Source organism: Aplysia californica, unplaced genomic scaffold, assembly GCF_000002075.1.
Source record: "Aplysia californica isolate F4 #8 unplaced genomic scaffold, AplCal3.0 scaffold00358, whole genome shotgun sequence".
Taxonomy (NCBI): Eukaryota; Metazoa; Mollusca; class Gastropoda; order Aplysiida; family Aplysiidae; genus Aplysia; species Aplysia californica.
This window is the reverse complement of record NW_004797628.1, coordinates 476583-497284: the sequence shown is the minus strand read 5'-3', so window position 1 is coordinate 497284 and position 20702 is coordinate 476583. Positions and strand designations below refer to the sequence as shown.

Sequence of the window (20702 nt, the reverse complement as noted above, 5' to 3'; positions counted from 1 at the left end):
CAACAGCGGTATGCCCTTTTTCAACTTTATCAATTTTTCGGTCACAATTTTGACGTCATTTTTTCTATATGTTTAAACAATCATTTTTACGTTACAAAAGAAGCCATAACTTTAGTTCTAATTATCGTAGAATGCTAAATTTGGTACCACTGGAAAGCATTTTTCAAGCTGCATCCACCTATTGTAAAATTTTTAATCTGTGAGAAATTTGAAATTTTCATGAGACATAACTACATTGAGTATTTTATGTTCATAGAGTTCAGAGAGGTTGCTCGACGCTACGGCGGAAGTCCTCTCTCCGGAATTAAACACGAGAAAGTAAACAATTACCGGCTAATAGATCTAGAATCTATATATTATAATAAATTAAATAAATAACTGAATTCTGAATACTGTCACACTCTGTCGTCTACGGACACGGTCCGGTCGGTACTCTGTCTGAATTTCTTCGACTCTCTAAAGACAGAATAGAATTTTAATTAAGAATCTGTACATGATCCACATCTCGATCTATGATCTTGACATTAAGAAACTTACGATCATGTTATGTTTCCTTGCTGGGTTTTGTGGTGTGGGAGAAAAGTTTGAGTTGTGAGAATTGCTTCACAGTGACTTTTCTTGTGCAAGAAATTCGGATGTGTGCACAAAATCAGGCCAACTTCTCCACTCTCCAGTCGCCAGTCACTGAGTTTCTCACAAAATATTATTAGGCCTAGATCTATCATCAAATCACAGTGGCGTCCCTTCCCTGAGTCACGTTCTGACGTTGGGTTGTCTAGCAGTTTAGCAGTCTCATTTTGACTGCTGAATGAAGGCCGAAGCACCTTCTTAGAGCCTTCTAAAGACTTAGACTTAGATGATGACACACAACAGCTCAGTACAGGAAGTTTTCATGTGCAATGTAAGCTACCGTGTTTTATATTTGATGCCATCAGTTGGGTTAATTTTATAACAGAAATTTATTATTTGAATTTGGAACATCCGATATGGTGAGTGTAGGCTACTTGGTTGGATTTGTAAATGGCATGGGAAAGCTTTTACTTGGACCTGATGAAACGTCGATCATCCTGTGTCTTGTCTTGTTACTCTTCTTCTTCTTGTAGATTCTAGAATCTAGATCTAGATATGTAGATATATCTAGATATAGATATAGATCTAGATCTAGATTCTAGATTAGTTCCGTTCGTTAAAGTCCATGATCCATTTGTTTACATCCAGAGAAGAAATCCAGAAGTCTTGATGACCAAATAGAAGGGAAGTGGCTATTCTCATCCAGGGTGAGAATAGAAAAACGATCCACCTCTCACCCTGGGTGAGACTTGCCAGCGTAGGCTATTCTCACCCGGTGCGAAACAAGACCTGCTTTTCCTCATTTTGGAATACTGTCTATCGGTGTGGATAATCAAATTGATAAAAGCCAAGAAAAAATTACGTATATAGATCTAGCACAAAAGTAAGCTAATTTGATCGTCTTCAAAGATGCTATGGCTATTTCACTGTTCGAATCGAGCCGAACTACGCGGGTTGCCATTTTGTTTTGCCCGGAAGTTCTCGCAAGATCTACTCCTCCCCTCTCTCTCTCTCTCTGTCTCTTTCTGAATACTGTCTATCGGTGTGGACGATCAAATTGACCAAAACAAAGTTAAAAAATGGTGTTAAAATACAAAAGTAAATTAATTTGGTTGTCTACAAAGATGCTACGGCTATTTAGCTTTTCGAATCGAGCCGAACTACGCGGGTCGCCATTTTGTTTTGACCGGAAGTTCTCGCGCTACTCCTCTCTCTCTCTCTTTCTCCACTGCCCACAGACAAAATTGTACGCTTTTAGTAGGCTACAGTTGTAATGGAACGTTTGTTCACGGCACAGAATTCTACAATTTTTCTGTTATCACAGTGTAGAATTCTGTGGTTTAGGGTGAACGCAAAATTTGTTGGCCTAGATCTAGGCTATAACGGTGAACGCGCACCGGATGAGAATAGCCAAAAGACTCGCCTGCACTATTCTCACCCCGGGTGAGAATAGAGGTGGCCAAATAGAAGGCAACACAAAGAACCTAACTGGGTAGTAGGGCCCCTAACTGCAAAGGCCGTCTTTATTCGGACTCGAGTCTGAATAACATTTTTTCATATTCGGACTCGAGTCCGAATCCGGGAAAAAGGAAGTGTCTTCGTTCTGTAGATCTAACGTTCAGTGCTTCCAATTTTCCGCCATTTTTTAGTTTCCCCCACACCTTATCTGCCGATCCAATGCCCGCCACCTCATTGATACGCCCCCCCTCACCCCCATGTTTCCCACTTCTTTGTTGTAGAAAAAGGTAAAATTGAAGATTAGCAGACCACCTGGCACCTGCACATTATGAGCTGTGTAAAAAAAAAAAAAGACCGATTCGTTCAAATACAGAAGCCTGTGTCATCTTGATTGTTTACTAAGAAAAAGTTGTGTTGCTGTGTAGAGCCGAGCATACGGCAACTTTTGATACCATAGACCAGCGCACAATTCATAATGTAGATCTACGTCAAGACTAGCTTATTATTGTAATAATGATCAGTTGCCGGGGGATAAAGACTGACGCGTATGCGACGTTCAACGCCCGGACCGATAGTGCCCCCTCACACAGCCACATGTGTGCAGGCCGCCCATCCGACCCCGACACACGCTAACGAGCCATCTTTAATTGCTTCTGGTGACCTCTTGACAAATAAACATTTATTAGAAGCGCTATAACTTTTCAGGCCGGCCTCAAATTCATCATAAGATAAAAACTCGACTCCTGCACAAAACGCCATTTTGCCCGAAGTGATCCCGGTCTCTACCCAGCCTGAGGCGAGTCACGAGTGAGGTAGGACAGAAGCGGAGTCACGAGTCACAGGAAGTCGGAAGTGATGTCATGCTAGACTAGAATCAGAGTCCGAATAACATTTTTTCATATTCGGACTCGAGTCCGAATAGTCACTTCGAACTGCAAAACATAAAATTATGGTAAATTCATATATTTTTGTCAAGTCAGGGGGGCCTGAAACACATGCGATTAAACGTAGATCTAGATTAGAAAGACTCAAACTATTTTTAAGTACGGCGCCCATCTTGTTAGACATCAGACCAGGATTCCCCTCCGATCGCGTGACTACATCTAGATCTAAGTATAGCCAACCGCATGGCACCAAAGATGGAAATGTAAGAAAATTGCCGTAAAGACGCTGGAGGATTAGATCTGGATCTAGATTCTAGATCTACCCCCCCCCCCCCCTCCTGCATTCTTCATCACTAATATGCATTTTTTTAAAAACAAAAAAACTTCAAAGCAGCTCTACAAATTATAATTTATGGGACTATTGGTCAGTCGGGAGGAGGAAAAGAGAGGGAAAAAAAAGCGCGGGACCGGAATCGAACCGCTCCTAAAATCATTGCATGACTTCTAACACAGACGCGCTGTCTATTCGGCCATCAGAACTTCCGATAGCATGGTGTAGATTAAGCGTTATAACATAGACACTTCCATCTTTGGTGCCACGCGGTTGGCTATACTTAGATGTAGTCACATGATCGGAGGGTATCCTGGTGTGATGTCTAACAAGATGGGCGCCGTACCTAAAAATAGTTTGCGTCTTTCTACGTTTAATCGCATGTGCCTGAAACCCCCCTACTCCTACTCTTCACTTTGATTCCGTCCGTGATTTTTTCAGGCTCTGGACAGAATTATTTTTCCCTGTTCAGTTTTAGACCTGGGGTGCATCTATTTAATGCATTACTGTAAAGCTTTAAGTTACTCTAATATGTATTGTCATATACCAAACTGATGGGAATCAATAGAGGAATCTGGTTATATGATCAATAACAATGACCTATAATCTGTTTGTATTGCATTTCCTTTCAGACAAAAACGAATGAGAAAAAAAAATTGCGCAACAACTCTTCGAAATTTTCGACTTACCGCATTTTCTCAGCTCTACAAGTCCTTATAATCCATAGGAATCAACACAAAATTTTAGCGATATCACCCTAGCACACATTTATAATGCAAGAATTTCGCAAATTTAGTCGAACATCTTTCTTTGAAAGGCCTTTTTATGATACCAGGCTCCGTGTTGTTTACCCTTAGATCCAGCCAAATCAATATTGGTGCTCAGAGATTGAGGTCAGGTTTGTTTACAAGTTCTTCTTCCTTTCGACAACTTAAAAAGTAGGAACTATGTAAAAAATTGCACATTGTTTCGGATTTCGTTGAGCCGCTCACAGCGGTCGAATGGAGGCAGCGTAAAAACTCAGAGCCGCTGTCAGCGGCCGAATGGACGGAATCAGTTAATGAATGAAACTGCAAAATAACCGAAACGTCAACTTTTGGATGGCCACCTTTATTCTCAGGGGTGAGAATAACTCATGTCTCGCTATTCTCACCCGAATAACCCATTTCTCGCTATTCTCACCCCCACCCCCCTCCCCCTGGTGAAAATAGCTCCCACTCCGGTGTGGGCATGAGGCGAGGACTCCCCCCTGACCTCTCGCAGGCCGATAAAATCACCTAAAATCTAGACCCATGGTGGTTTACCGATGTGGTTGGGAACGAATAATAATAATGTAAAAACATATTTCGCCTCTCCAGTTTTAAAAAAATTCTCACTACCGACGCTACTGAATGGGATGTGGGACCGGCCGCCGCCGGACCATTTGTTGTTTACACACTTAACAATGGCAGGCCCTTCACTCTCTACCCGCACACAAGAAATTATGGTTCAAGGAACAGAGAGCGTGTGTGCAAACGTAACAAGACACCAGCACGAGACAATAAATGTTCTTGCACGACGGTAGAAGGGTTGTAAATTATTCAGACCAAATGGACGAGGGGTTAAATCGTGTGTTAGTTTTTCCCCTTGGTCCCCACGACCCAAGGATTCACTATACAAGCACTCCTCCTAACTATAAATACTGAGCTCTTTTATCACAACAGACTTGCTTGTTTTCCACTGTCTATACTAACATTGACTACACATTGCCATCAAGCATTTTACTGTCCTTTGCTTAGAAAAATGTGGAGATTGAGCTTCCTTCGGGGTTTCAGTCTGTGGAGCCGACTGAGATCATATTTGTGGTTGTGGCAGAAGAACCAGTTAGTTAGAATACAAGCCTCTGACAAGTTAGATCATTTGGGAAGCTGGCTGCTACTACATAATGCCTGCCAGTGCCTCTGACTTTAAAAGATCTCATGGAAGAGTAAGATATGATTATTAAGTCCCTTCCACCGGAGCCCCAGTAGGACACTCCGCCAGTCTCCAGTGCACCCAGAGGTATATTTTATCATTCTATTCAGGGTGTCGCTGGGAAGAGTACAAACGTCTAAACAACCACCTTTGAAATCACTTCTAACACCAACCCCAAGTCACCGTAGGCCAGATGGACTTATTCAGTCTACCATCAGCTTCCCCTGAGAAGGAGAAGTTTACCTCCCACCTTGTTCTGACAGGCCTATACACTGGAACAAAAGGCAGCTAGGCCTAATATAGGTTAATTCCCAAGAGAGAAAAAAAAAAGAAGGTGTCAAGAAAAACAAGCAGAAAGGGATAAAATTGTGAAAAATCTTTTCAAACAATTATTCCCTTTTGTACATCAGTAAATCACATCAAGTCAGCTGTTCGACTATCTTTATTGCTGCTGCTCTGTTATTTGTCTTGTGATAATTTGCATTTAAAAATTCCTAATGATCTCAGAAGGATAGTTGTAATTAAATTTTGATTTAAGGGTATCCTTTTTTCTTTTAAGAAAGGCAACTCTTTTGTTTTTTTCCTTGCCTTTTGTCCTTTTCATTTTGATAGGATTGTTTTCTGTTTCTCCCATTGTAAGGCTGTGTAAGAAATGGATCTTGATTTTATTTTTTTAAGCAAGTTAAATGTAAGCTTAATATTATTGTCATATATAATCATTTTTAATTTTTAAACTTTTTTTTTTTGCAGAAATAATTTCTTGAAGTTATGGACCAACAAGGAGATTCCAAAGCTTCCTCTGAAGGTGACGGACAAAATCAAGAGGCTTCATCACAGTCAGATACTATTTCAACAACTCAGTCTAGTGTAAATCAGGACGAAGTGGAAGATAAACCAGAGAGAGAGACTACCCAGACTGATCACATTAACAAGAAGTTACTCGACGCATTCTTGGATAGACTGAACAAGAACGACAGTACTGTTGCTTTTGGCTTAGATGCTCAGTCTTCTTTCAGTGATGAAGATGAATTTGTAGACAAAACAGATTCTTTAACAATAAATGGGACACAGCACTGAGCTCAGTACATTGCCAAGTTGTGTGACTTTCCTTTGACTTTTATATTTTCAAAGTACATGTGTACATGTACTTTGACAGCAGTGAAGTGTGCTTAGAACAACATACAATAAGAACAATTTTCACATTCCTTTAGAGTTTCCTCCAATAAATAGAATGTCATCAAAAAAGTTTTTCATCATTGGCCTCAGTGGGTAAGTCAGAGTTTGATTGCAGCTTACTTAATCCTTATTATTTTGCACATTATTCCACTATACATAAATGATTAAATTTGTAATCATAGTGGTAAGATATATATCTCTGGCTGAGTTAGATGATGCATGAGTTTTGGGGAAAAAATTGGGTATGATTCTAAAGATAGGGTCTACTGCTTTTGAGGGATGTTGTTCACAAGTTTGTTATTATTCTACAAGAGTTACTCATCAACAAAGACAGAAGTTCTCATTCAGTCTGTTCCTCGTGATATCCACACCCTCCTTCCTGATATCAAAATACAGTGGAATCCTGTTATAACGAAAGGGAGAGGACTGGTGAGAAATGTCCGTTATAGAAGGATTCTTGTTATATAAGGGATCCAGTAATAAATTCAAGGGAAATAGTAAAGTAGGCCTAATCTATGAGTTTGTTGTTCGGTTTATTTCTTTTTGTTATCTCCCGTGATGATGATTTGGTTCAACATGACCTCTAGGTCTTACCTGATCAAAAATCGAATCAGGTTTCTTTCTCTATCGCTAGCGATGTTGACAGCTCGGTGTTGGGGATCAGAAAGTTCTCTAGGACTCTAGGCAAACTCGCCTTCTGTGTTGTCCCCCACCCCACTACTGGTGTGTTTCGTCTGCTTGCGCACAATGGGAACATACCACACCCCGCACACGTCACACATTCGTTCCATCCATCACAGCATTGTGACCTCTCCATCCCCACATCGGAGAAGTGAGAGGCATGGTAGGCCTAGATAATCTAGACTTCGCTGGCCTATCACGCGATGCGTTCTGCTTATCTGCGCATGCCACACCCTCCCCACTCATTCGCTCCGGCCTTCATTGTTGACACATGTGGGTTCTTCCATTCTTTGTTTCGCTAGTTCAAGTTTCTCAACGTGCGAGGTTTTAACATGTTATAAATGGCCTATGCGCTGTGCACATCAGCAGCAATATTCCGCTATAACCGACTCGCGTGTTTGTCTGATTGCGATATAGCAGTATTTTATTTACAAAGATAAAGAACCCCCCGGGGCAGTGCCACTGAATGTAGTGTCTTTAGGCCATTCCACAAGGGGAAACATTTCTCATTCAAGCACAGTAGAATTGTAAATGGGCTGATTCATCATGTCACGCTCCTAACTGTGCCTGATCTACAACAGGGAACTGCTGCTCTTTCTTTCCTAATCCTTTCTATTGTCATTTTCCTCTACTTCTTTTGTATGTTTGTCACACTCTTGTGACCTGCTATTTCCGCGGTGCCTTGATAGTCGAAGCAGACCTTGCGCTGTTGAAGCTGGAGAGGTGAACAGAGTAAGTCTGATTTCCTGTAAAGAGTTCTCTGTTGACACCCACCCCTTGGCGCTCATATGACCTTATGCAGTTGCGAGTGCCGTAAAACCCTCTACTATAAAAAAAAAACAGATAAAGAAGGGGAAAAAACGAGGTTTTAGAATAGTGTCTTTATAACAGACCTCTCGTTATAAGTGGACTCGAGTGTGCATGACACATCACTGAAAAATGTCTACTGCTTCAAGAATCTTGGCAGTAAACTGTCTTTAAATGCTCGCAGAAATAGTTCTATGTATGACGAGTAGAGCAAGTTCATTCTTTACATCCTTTGGAAGACTCGGAGCAAGGCTCTGGGACTGCTGTGGCATTCACATAGCTGTCCCTGTAGGATTATGCGATTGTGCGGCCGCGTTTTTTCGCGTAATTCTGCAACATTTGCAACATCCCCGCGTTTTTTCACGTTTTTTTCCTTTTTCTTTCACAAAATAATTAATTAACGCCTCGCCATTTGACTAAAGGGAAATAATCACCACAATAAGTCTCATTTAAGTGAAAAGCTGGTTATTTCCCTTGTTAGAAGATCTTGGTTATGGGTTGGGATTTTGTTCCTTGAGCATGTTCAATTTTTCAATCCATCAAAAGTTGTTGTTATCATGTCTGCTGATGTTTCATGTTGGACAGGTGTCCCTGGTTTTAGTAATGTGCCAGCAACAGAGGTCCAGATGTCCTTTTTTTTCTTCTTTTTTTTTAACATTTTTCTTTCCCCTATAGATCAGGATCTAGATAAGATCTACAGCTGAAAGTTACAGAGATTATATTTTTGGGTTGTTGTTTTTTTACTGATGTGTATAGTTGTTTTTTACCAAATACACAACAAATTACTGATACTGATATGTTCTGTTTTAAATTTTTCTGTACATAAAACATGAAAATCATGAAAATTCATGTTGAAAAAATGTAAAACATGTCGCGAATGGTGTTACGGTAACTTGCATAATTTTTGCATAATTTGGCTTTTTGGGGGGGGGCATAATTTGGCCATCTAAATTTGCATAATCCTACGGGGACAGACATAGACACAGTTGAAAATCTACAAAGTTGTTATGAAGCCGGTCTACTTGTATGGTGCTGAGACCTGGACAGTGTACCAAAGCCATCCCAAGAAGCTCAATCATTTCCACTTGTAATGTCTCAGGAGCATTCTTGGCATCAAATAGCTGGACAAAATACTGTAGTCTCCGCCTAAGATCCCAGTGCTGGGGAGCAAGGAAAATTTGGGGGATCTTTGGAAAATGGGATCTTACCCGATTCACCAAGGGGAAAATCCACACTGACTCATATTCAAATCCACTTATTTTTTTGTTACCATTTTGCTTTTCATCATTCTATTTGAGTTTTTCATTAAACAAACATTCTGCAGAGGCCACAAATCTCTGGTAAAAAATGTTTGCTCTACTACATAACGATGTTTATATTCTTTTCTTTTTTTTTCTTGTAAGTGTTTTACGGCTTAAACATTTTCAGTTGATGGGAAATTTTGAATTTTGCCTGGATGGTGGCAGCAGCCTATTCTTATAGATTTTAGGCCACCAAGGGATCTTTTACGTGCGCAACTTGCACACGTGTCCTCAGAGATTTATTGCCCTTGTCCGAGAAGGCTAGGTGTAGACCTTTCCTGCCAGAAGATCAGGGGTGTGGCTGAAAGGCAGCAGTAAGAAGGAGCCAAGAAGTAGCAGTTGAAAGGCTGCAGAAAGAGTCAGGAGCCTAGAGGAGGGGGGCAAAGGAGGTGAGGGGGTGGGGGCAGAAAGTAGAGATGAAAGCAGACGACAGAACATTGCTAGACAGCATGATTGGAGGTGAAAGGAGACAATTTTAGAGAAGAAAATTTTTCGCTCGCTACCCTAATTTGAACCCGGGACCTTTGAAAGAAAGTCGAACACCTTAACCTCTAGGCGACGAGAGCCCCCCATATTCTTTTTTCTATGCCACCAGCACAACAAACAGCGGAAAGTCAACTCTGACCTCAATGCTCCAGTCTGCATTTCCTCATGCTTTCACAATGTGCCAGGATAGTTATTTCTATGTGAGTATTGCATAATTGTCTTTCATTTAAATTTTTTAAAAATTATATTAAATTGTTTGCTTATGAACCATCACTCTATATTCTTTACTTTTTCTCATGACTGAGTGTCCTTTTCATTGTCACTGTTTTAAATTTGTGCTAAGAGAAAAGTAGCTTGGATAGGCTATTCCAAATCTTTGCCTCGTACATATAACCATAAAGAAGAATGTTGTCAGTATCAAGCTATGTCTGCCATATGACCACAATTTTCTGCTTTGAAGGGTGTCTAATTATGAATATGCCCCAGATTTTCTTTTTAATACAAAGTAAAAAGTATGGGATTTTTAAAAACTTTTAGCCCTCAATGGAAATGTTTCTTGTTGCTGCAGACCGTAACATCTGCCAATATTGATGCAAAGTAGACATGATACCTTTTCTCTATGCAAATTCTCTTTCTTTCTACCACCCTCTCCTACTCTCTCACGCTTGCATGAACACATCAGAAGTAAATTACGAAAAGACAGAGTATACAAAAGTGTTTTAAACATTGTTTATGTTTCTATTCTGCTTTCTCACTTTTACAAATAGATCTAAGCATAACTGCACTTCATCAGAAATTAGCTTCAATTTGTATAGGCAGTAGGCAATTGTGTTTTACAAATACTTCCTATCTCTGTGGAATAATTAGTCCTTATCATGTGCTCTTCACTTCCATTTGTTTTTGAAGTGCTACACTGTGAGTGGTCCTCATTGATAAATTTTAATAGTGTTGTACCGTGGCAGATTAATGAATTTTGAATTTAGCTATTATAGAGGAAATTTACAGGTTTAATAATTAAGTATGTAATGTAAACAATTATGCAAGAATTCATCTCAGTGCATATTGCAATGCAAATGTACACGCATCATATGACTTTTATGATTATTTCAAATTATACTTTGTCTTGTTGTAAATTTAGATTGGTTGTGACAGCACCATATTTCTGCTTCTTGTGTTGACTTTGAAAGAAAATGAAATATTATATCAATCTTGTATAAAAACTTTATTTCTTATTTACTCGTTGCATGGCAAATGTTTGCTTGTTTCAGGGACCGGATGACCCTCGAGTTCCCCTGGAGAGTCAGGGATTTCAAAACTGGGAATGTAAGGAGAAACATGCGCTTTGGTTTCTTTACTTTTTTCAGTCAAATTTAGTTCCTTTATTTATTCACCAGGCTTAGTTCCTTTATTCTTTTGAGTGCTGTTAGTTTTTCAACCTAAAGGGGGTGTGTGCATGAATAGCTTTCATTAATATTCTATGAGTTAAACGTTTACCTCATAAGGCCTGGTGTTACATTGATAACAAACCGTTAGTCAGAGGTTCTGCACATGTGGACCCCTGTTGTCCTCTGGATCTTCTCATTCCAGGATTAAAAGTCCTTCCCTGTTTGCTGCATACTCCTTTTACAAAATTGTTATCCCATGCATGTAAAGCTTTGAAGCTAGAGAGGTGAGCAGAGTAAGTCTGATTCCCTGTAAGGACTTCCCTGTTTGACATCCACCCCTTGGCCTTATGACCTTATGCAGTTGCGAGCGGCGTAAAACCTCTACTTAAACAAACATGTAAAGCTTTTTATTTCCTTTTTTTTCTTCACATTTTTGTCTATATTATTATCAGTAAGTGTTGTATTATAATCTGCTTTCTTTTTCTACAAACATTGCTTGTTAATTTGAAATGACTGAGGATGTTATCAACAGTTGTGGTACAGTTACACGCTCAAAGCCAGAGGTAGAAAATTCTGTTTACTGCAAAAAATAATGTGAATGTTTTGTCAATTACATTTTGTTTGCTGGTACATTTTTGTCTTGTTCAGTTCATTGAAGTTAATGATGTAGACCCACCTATATCAGCATGCTGCTGTCTCCAAACATCACACAAGGAATGCTTTTTGTGGTGACTGGTGCTCTGTTGTAGTTTCGACTGGCTGAAATATTCAACCGTCTTGTTTTTAGTGACATGTCTGCACACTAAAGAGCACTAAAGGCTGTTCCACGTTTTTAACTATTCTCTTGTTCTAAGCCTATTTAATATCTCATATCTGCGGCCCTTGCCTCCACCACAGTGCCATTTTACTTAACTTATTGTTGGAATCACTTTGAAATAAAGGGAGCTCATGGATAAAAATTTGCCGGCTGTGGCCGGAAATTCTGGCAAGAGAAAGCCAGTTGGCATCATGGTACCGGCAGCCGGCATCAGCCGTCCTTGACTGGATCAGCGTCGATCTTGTGAAGCACAGGTTTCTTTCGTGTGCGTGACAACTGTCTAAAAAAAGTCAGGCTTTTTAACTCCATTGCTCGAGTTCAATCATAAATCAACAGTGCAGGGGTGATTTGATTATCTTTTCAGGCAAAGCCTTTGGGATGCTATGAGTTTGAAAGTTTTCAGGCAAATAGAATCTCAAAGGCTTGGCCTGAAAAGATAATAAAATCACCCCTGCACTGTTAATTTATGCTCGAACTGTGACCAACTTTTACCCGTGAGGCAGCTATGAAAGTTTATCCTTGATAAAAATCATAAAAATCGCTTTTAGTTGAATGTTTAGCATATTAATTTCATTGTTTTACATAAGTGTTGGTTTGTTACTTTACATATGCATATATGTACATCGAGTCACTGTTTCTATTACAGGGGTAACAAAGATGTCCTGGCTCTTGTTAATGGTAATCAGCATTTTCAAGTCTAATTTCTATTCTTGAGTATTTTTATTTTTTCAGAAATATGTAAGAAATAAAATAATCTTTTTTTCAAAGATCCTTTCTTTGACTTTATAGCCATCTTTACTTTTTTTAAAAATAAATCAAGGTTTAGGAGCAATGGATATGGAAAAGATGGTAGCTCATGTCAACAGTTGGATGGCGAAACAAGAATCTAACAAAACACCAGCATTGCTTATCATCGAGGGATTCCTGATCTTCAATCACAGGTGATTTAATTAGTTCTGGGCACGCAAAAACTGAATTTCTTGTGTTGTTCAATGGGTCTTCTAAGTTGAGAGGCATTAATTCAGAGCTCCCTCCTAGTAACAGTTTCATTTTGCTTACCATGTCAGTACTTATGGATTAATCCTCCCTATTGTTCTCTTATTTTCTTTTTTAAATTCAAACTTTTTTCATAGACTGTCCAGTCTAGATCAAATTCAAAGTAAGATTCAGAAGTCTGTACTGAGAATGACACTTCACAGGACATTTGTGCCAATGTGGGTTGTAAGATAAAAGTATTTAAAGAACTATTTCTATCCTTATTGACTGAAAAGAATTTCTTAAACCAGCCATCATGTTCGCCCTGAATGTTTAGCCCTTGGTCTTTTTGCTGTCAAGATAATCTGTAAACATTTTACATTTAGTGTTATGTTGAACTGATACTGAATGGAATAGAGTGCCCTGTGTTACAAATGTATGTGACGTCATTGACATAAGGAACTTATTGTCTTTGACTTTTTTTTCCCCAGGCAGCTGAGTAGCTTGTTCGACCAGAAGTATTTCATCAAAGTTGATTATTCAACATCAGCAAAGAGACGAGTGTAAGTGTTTCTGGTAATGGATTTGGTCGTCAAGACAAAATATTGTCTGTGAATCAAAAAAACAGATTAGGACTGAAAATTCAGTGAAGCTATAACAAAGTACTGGTACTGGTATACGGTCTATGCCAATTTGCTTGCGTGGAGAACTGATTTCTTTCTGGTTTGCAAATAGATGGGGGTGCTTCTGTTCTGAGGGTATTCTGTCACTAGGTAATGCTTGATCACTCACTGGTACTTATACTGACAAAGTAGGTGTAACTTATCAAAGTGATGTCTCGCTTTCTTCATATCCAGATAGAAGACTTTTTTCACACCCTTGTATTCCCCATTTATCAGTTTTAGTTTTAAAAGAAAGAGCAATACATTATAATGCATTAGAAAGTTCAAAATGTTGTGAAAGGAACTACATGCAATACCAGGGTATTTTTTTTCTGCAAAAAGATTTTTTAAATGGTATTGCTTCATAAAACTGCTACATATAAAGAAAATAGTCTTTTGATGCTCCCAGAATTTTCTTTAACTGATTGATATGTTTTGCAGGCTGCGAACTTATAATTCTCCTGATCCCCCTGGCTACTTTGAATCAATTGTATGGCCTGGGTACTTGCGAACTTTAGAAGAAATTCGAGATCAGAATGATATAGGTGAGTGTTTATGATTAATGGGGGATTTTTATAGAATATGTTGCATGTATCTGTTATTGCACTGACTGATTTTCTTGCAGGTTCAGAACATATGTACCTCCAGATGTACCTGGATACTTTGAGTCAGTTGTATGGCCGAAGTACTTGCAAAATTTAGAAGACATTCAAGACCAGACACAAATAGGTGAGTATGTTCATTAGTTTTCTATGCATCTTTCTGTTGAGTGTTGAGTGATATTTTGCAATGTTCTTTGCTTTCTGGACATACTGATTTCAGTTGTACATCTTTCTCATCCAAGACTTTTCCATTGTGCGTGTAAGGAAGGAAACTGGAACCACAGCTCTTAGGTGGAAACAGACCTAAAGGAGGTGTGTGTGGCATCAGCGAAGTTGTTCAGTGTGTCAGGACAAAAACTAGTGATGGTCAAGTGGCATCAAATAACAACTTTTTTTTCTGCAATGGACGATGTCGATTTTGCTCATCTCCCATGCTTGCAGGCTGTTGTATAATAAGATAACTATTTGCAACCCCTAAGATGAAAAAGAAAAGATGACACTGAAAATCCTGCTTTAGGCTCTGATTTATGCAAGGGAAACAGACTGATCTACACCTGAAAAATTTACAGATCTGTCCAACTTTGTCAGATGTGATGAAGGATCAGACTATGACCTCAAGAAAGCTAGAAGCACAATAATTATAAGGTCTGAACAAGGATTAACTTGCACTCCACTCCCTACCCGAGCAACAGGTTCACTGAGGGGTACTGTATTTCTATCAGAGCTGTGCTGTGTTGTATGACCCACCATACATTTAGACTCTGGAAGCTTGAAGAGGATAATAATAATAATAATAATAATGAATAGCATTTGTATAGCGCATATCCCCGCTCAACAGCAGGCTCTATGCGCTTTACACTATATTATTACCCCAGCAGACCATAGAACACTCCGAAACATTTTCAGCTTCCCGGGAAGCATACAGTGCAAGCAGCTGATTAAGCGCTCAAACACTAACAAACTGACAAGATCTTTCACTGTCTATAGCCGGGTACCCATTCCCACCTGGGTGAAGTGAGGAAAATTCGTGTAAAGTAAAGTGCCTTTCCCAAGGACACAACGTCGAGCCCCTGACGGGATTCGAACCCACGACCGTACGGTTGCGAGTCCGAGAGCTTAACCACTAGGCCACCGACGCCTCATAAAGAATGACACTGACAGGAACGAACAAGTTGTCATCGTTCTGCTACAAGAACTTCAGCTGTTGGGGTTTTTTGGAATAGGGGATCTTAAATTGGAAGAGCAGTTGCTCTGTAGGACCATGACAATGTTGGGACTATCTTCTATAGAAAGTGGCTGTCATTATAATGGAGATGTGTGGAATGAGCTGAATAACACAACTCAGACTTCCCTTCACTGGACATAACAGAAGAGGTGCAGTAGAGGATAACCGAAGAATACCTTGTGTCAAACCCAGGAATGTCAAGTCTTTGAAACTCAATGGAAGTACCCTTCAAAGACCAGCACTTGAGAGACAAGGGTGGAGGTCTTACATGCTTTGGTCGCCGGCTTTCTAACAGGGATGTCAATGCTATCCTTTTTTTTTTTTCCACTTTTTATTTTTTACGGATCCGAATGTTTCATGTTGTGTTTGAAAGTGGTTTTATTGCTTTTACAAGATCTTGATTTACTTTCTTTGAGTAGTTTTTCACTGATGATACAAATGTGTGTCTAGTACTTTGTGCCTCCAAGTCCAAGCGCCCATCTTCCATAACATCAAACCCTTCATATGCAAACTCTGCCTATTTCTAGTGTTTGTCATCGATTTGCTACTGATATGTGTTGATTATGAAATTGTTATTAATTTTAGGCTTTGGCCAATATATTTTTTTATAAAAATTGGAATTAAATTTTAAAGTTGCCTGGGGCAAAAGGCTAGCGGGTTTCCATGAGGTTTTTATATTGTGAGGACTCGTGCTTAAGTCTACAAGATAGTGGTCTGAGGACTAACGAGTATCTGTTTTTTTAAAAACAGTACGTCTACGGGGTCCTTGACACATATAGGGCAGCTTCTGATTCTAGCTTCTTTTAATTTCAGTTTACGCAAAATTTAGCTGAAGCTTCACATGTAATTGATGCTTCTTGTTTATTTTTCCTCGCACATGGCAATCGTGCTAGACAGTTTTAGATGAGGCAAAAATAACCAGTTTGTCTCTATTCTCTTGCCTTTACAAGTCTACTACTTGTCAAGATGGCAATTGTAAGTTTGCTACATCGTTATACCGCCAGCCCCCATGTACTCTCAAGGTAGGCAGTACAATGAAGTTTAACTGAACAGTTGCAAATTTTAATTTTAGCCATACATAGCAATTTTTGCCCTGGATGTTTCTCATGGTTTACTTTTACTTTGCTACGTGGCTATCACTAGCTCCCATCTTATAGGATTGGTTGCAGGGAGCAGCTGGTGGGTCCTACATTTAACTACAGTGCAGTCCGTTAATTTTAAAACATGCTTAACTCCAAACCACAGATTTCTCCGATTAGAGATGGCCATTGGGTTTTATCCTGTTGTAGCGTATTATTTATATTTCCAGATGTAGTTCCTCCTAACCGTAACTGCCCCACCCGTATGGCTTTTTTCCCTCTTGAAAGGAGAACAAAAATATGTTAAAATTCAGGGTGATCAAAAAAATAAAATGTACAACTTTTTTCTGAATATCTCGCTCAAAAATTTTTCTAGAATGCTGTAATTTGGAACAGACATAATTCATTCAAAAGGAATTTGTTTGACATAAAGTCCACAAAGAAGAAACTTATTTTGGAAACGGCTTAAAGAAAAAAGCACCCCAAAACGCAAAGTGCACCCATTCTTTAAAATCTTGTAAAGGAAGTCGTGAAAAGATTGGTTGACTTTTTTCTTTATTTTTCTCTTTGACATTTAATTTTCCATCCCTGTGACATTTAAAAATATTTAATTTCTTTTACAGAGTTGAAAAAAACTAATGATTTCATTCTAAAATTCTTAGAAGCAGTGCTCCACATTCCCTCCTTTGGACTCGACACATTTTTAACGTGTCTCGTTCGAAATGTTCAATGATGCACAAATACAAGGACCTGCTACACCATCATTCACCATGAGTGTTTAAAGCCACATACACTGTACATATTCACTATGAAGTGGCTTCTAGAGACAATAGAGTGGGGTGCCCAATAGACAGCATATTTGGTGGAGTTAACATATTCCGCAGGGTGAAAATGGGCTTTGCAATGAACCAAATGTCATCGAGGAAATGGTCCCTCTTTTCAAGACAATCGAGGAATCATGAACACATTGCCATGCTCTGATCCATGTCACCTCGGCCTGGCGAAGATGACTCGACTACTGGAATTTGTAACCTGGTGGTGTTTAAAGGGCTGTGCGTGGTGCGTGTTCAACCTGAAGTGGTCATTTTTTCAGGAAATTTTTTGTTCTGATTCGCTATAGTTCCGAACTGACGAAACTTCTCTACTCTTGACGCCAAAGGTCTTGAGGGCACCTAAGCATTTTCTCCATTCCGTGCGCAGAACTTACGAAATGTCAGGGATGGTGAGTTTGTGGAGAGGTAATGTTCAATACAAAAAGCTCTCTGCTCTTTACTAAACGTAACCATGATCTCAGCAGACAAATGAAATTTGGGAAAAAATAATACCTGCAGACTTCTGTTGACTTGTTAGACTGCTGTAGCTTGCAATATGGCGCGATTGTTGCACCTTTTGTGGTAGGCCTAATGCGAACTGGTACATCATGCTCTGAAAATGGCGACAAGGTTGGAAATGGGTTGTTTTTTAAATGCGCCATATAGAGTAAAACCATTCAATGGACTTACCTAACATGCATATCAGACAAATTCCCTTTGGCTTCCAAATGTTATGTTCAAATCTGAAAAGCAAAACTTCCGTATAGAGGAAGATATTTACAAAACAAGTTGTACAGGTTTTTTTAGGATCACCCTGTATATATAAAAGTGTAACACGAAAGCTCGGATTCTTTGGGACCGGCCTCGATAGTTCAAGGGATAGCTTACAAAGATAAAGAAGGAAGAAAAAAACGGAACGCAGGCACAGTTCGACAGATGCGTGTTCGATCTATCCGTGTTATGTATATATAGTGACATTAGCATGGTGCTGAAACTTTTTCTGTGTGAGTGAGATTACCAAAGACATTCAGTCTCAGGTCAATACATAATACATGTATTTAGTTTGCTTTTTCATTTTCCCTTTTTTTTCTTTCAGAATACCTTGATGGTTCTAAGTCTTTAGACGATCTCTATAACCAACTGGTCCAAGGTATCAAAGCTGTGCTATCGGGGGACAAGAAGAACAACAGCTGACAGTTGAGCTGGTGTGCCCAGGAGAAGCAACTTTGCATTTTCTGAAGTGTAAATTTGCTGCCTTTGGCTCCTGCATTAAGTTGTTTTTTGTAAAATTATTACTTTAGATTGTATCCAAATGGTCTCAAGGCTTCTAGAATAATTTTTTTAATCACTGATGACATGTCTGACATTCATTGTAATTTTAATTAAAATGATGTTAATGTTTTCTTGCTGTTTTACTTTCCATACTGGGAATGTTACTAAAAACCTTATTCTTCCTGTCTTCCTAACTGAAAAGGACCGGTGTTACTGTTAAGCCAAAATCTTTGGTCTGTGTTATATAGTCAGCTTTCTTTTCTGGTTCTCTGATTTTGTTTTGAGGAAGTTTTTATTTTTCAAATACATCAGATTCCCATAATTTTTAAAGTAGAAACTGAAGTCATTATGGGTAATGGATAACTTTGGTCAGTAATAACATTTTGATCAAAAGTTTGATGAGTGTTTCAAAGTTAATCAATTTGATATCCTCTTTTACGTAAATGGTAACATGTTCAAAATGTCTTTATACAAAAAAATGAAAAGTTAACCAGAAGTTCAGCTTTTTGTTCGGAATTGTAATTTTTGTGACTGTCTACATACATACCCAGTAATCTAAGAGATCTCAGTTGTCACGAAGTTGATGTGAACTAGATATGTTTATAATGTTTAATGTTTTAGCTGAGGCTCTACTCACTTGTAGAAGAACGGGGCACAGGTGGATGTTTGCACTCTCTATCTCTCTAGTACCCCCCACCCCTGTTTTTGGCATTGTGAAACATGACTTGCCAGGAAAGTCTGCCGCGGTCTAATGATTTCACTAGTTGTTGCGATGGTGAAAATGTCATGTTTCTTTCCTGCAGCTAAATAAAAGTGTCTAATTTTAGCTGCTTCTACAGTGTGGTGGAAAGGTGCCATGATGCAGGGTTTTTTTTTTTTTTTTTTTCTTTTCTCTTGTCTAGTATGAGTGAGGGATTGCCAAACCATATTTAATTTCTCATGAATATGACGAGAATGGGTGGGTAGGGGGGGAGGGAAGAGTCCAAAATGCTGAGATTGAGATGGAATATGTTTTGTGCTCTCATAATAAATACATGGCTGATATTGATACAATTCATATACGAAATAATTTAACTACCCAGAAATGTTCAGCCTAGCAGAATTATGCTTCACCTAAACATTTTCTGTAGATGAGATAGTCTTTTGTTGTTTGATGACATCAGAAAACCAGGCAATAAAATACATTTTTGTGCATGTCCCATTGTGAAAACTTTGTATGGTCTCACTTTGTGTAGTATGGTACTTTAAAATGCCCTTGTCAGTTTTGGGTTCAATGCCTTCATTAAATGGATTTGATCTCTTCACCTTGATATAGACTCTTTTGTTCATTCTTGTTGTAGCACTGTTCACTGTTGATTTACTGTGTTGATCATTGATAGTGAATTTTTTCTGTCTCTCGGATTCCATTTTCTAAATATTACAGTTTGAGTCTCTTTTAATACCTATTTCTAATGGATGTCATGGTAACTTTTTGATAAATTTATATCACCTGACAAAATAATGGAAAATTAAAATGACAAAACTAGGTTTCCTCCTCCTCCTCCTCCTTCCTCCTCTTCGTTATAGCCAAACTGAATTTCTTCACAAAAATTGTAGTCTGTTGAAATGCCTACAAGTTGACATAAAGCTTGTCTTGAAAAGTAAAAGACACTGGTGAGGCCATGTTCCCTCTCTTGGTTTCTGTTGTGTACAGGGCTTTCCTCAACCAAATGTTCTGCGGTCATGAGTGCCGTGTTGCATGGGCATGTCCCTGACTGGCCAGTCCTTTCAGCTTCCTGTACGTGCGTTGTGAATATCAAAGAGAATAACATGGCACCAGCTTTGCTTGTAGTGTTTTAGATTGATTATCATTATAATGGTAATAAATATCCCCAAAAGTGATGCTAGTTTTCTGCTTACCCAACACTGGCATACATGTAGTTGTTTCTATATTTTAGTCTCTTGTATTTGATCTATTTGATCCTATATTCAGAATTTAAAGAGAAACATGATGAGAGCATTTCACAAGCATCATATAACTTATCTTATACTTTATACAATAATGTAAACTGAACTTATTCTTATAATTTAAACTTATTGGTCAGTTCAAATGATCGGGTCTGAGTCTGTGTTGTAATGTAATAATAGTAAAAGTTTTCACTGTAATACGCAGAAGATGTGTGTTGGATTTCCAAGTGCTGGATTGTACGTTATTGTATCCCACTCAGCCCAGGTTGGCCCTGATCT

At 38.9% G+C, this 20702-nt stretch overlaps 2 protein-coding genes across 4 annotated transcripts in view; one reads left to right on the top strand and one right to left on the bottom strand.

Annotated features, from left to right (window-relative positions):
* LOC101849708 (coiled-coil domain-containing protein 124) overlaps window positions 1–705 on the bottom strand; it is a 17639-nt gene extending 16934 nt beyond the window's left edge. The window contains exon 1 of one of the 2 annotated variants that reach the window (XM_013085235.2): window positions 538–705. The gene's annotated coding sequence lies outside the window, so the exon portion shown is untranslated. The remainder of the gene's footprint in view (window positions 1–537) is intronic. The other variant, XM_005103099.3, reaches the window with a different exon arrangement.
* An 89-nt stretch (window positions 706–794) lies between these two features.
* On the top strand, window positions 795–19786 carry LOC101849306 (nicotinamide riboside kinase 1). 2 transcript variants are annotated; one of them, XM_005103097.3, is made up of 8 exons: window positions 795–901; window positions 5947–6465; window positions 9757–9847; window positions 10916–10970; window positions 12670–12790; window positions 13316–13387; window positions 14112–14215; window positions 18301–19786. In XM_005103097.3, the coding sequence occupies exons 2-8, from the start codon at window positions 6428–6430 to the stop codon at window positions 18396–18398; spliced, it is 579 nt and encodes a 192-aa protein (XP_005103154.1). In that variant the 5' UTR covers window positions 795–901; window positions 5947–6427; the 3' UTR covers window positions 18399–19786. The 2 variants fall into 2 exon arrangements, with proteins under 2 accessions (XP_005103154.1, XP_012940690.1); XM_013085236.2 differs by lacking the exon at window positions 795–901 and adding an exon at window positions 927–989.
* Window positions 19787–20702: the final 916 nt, after the last annotated feature.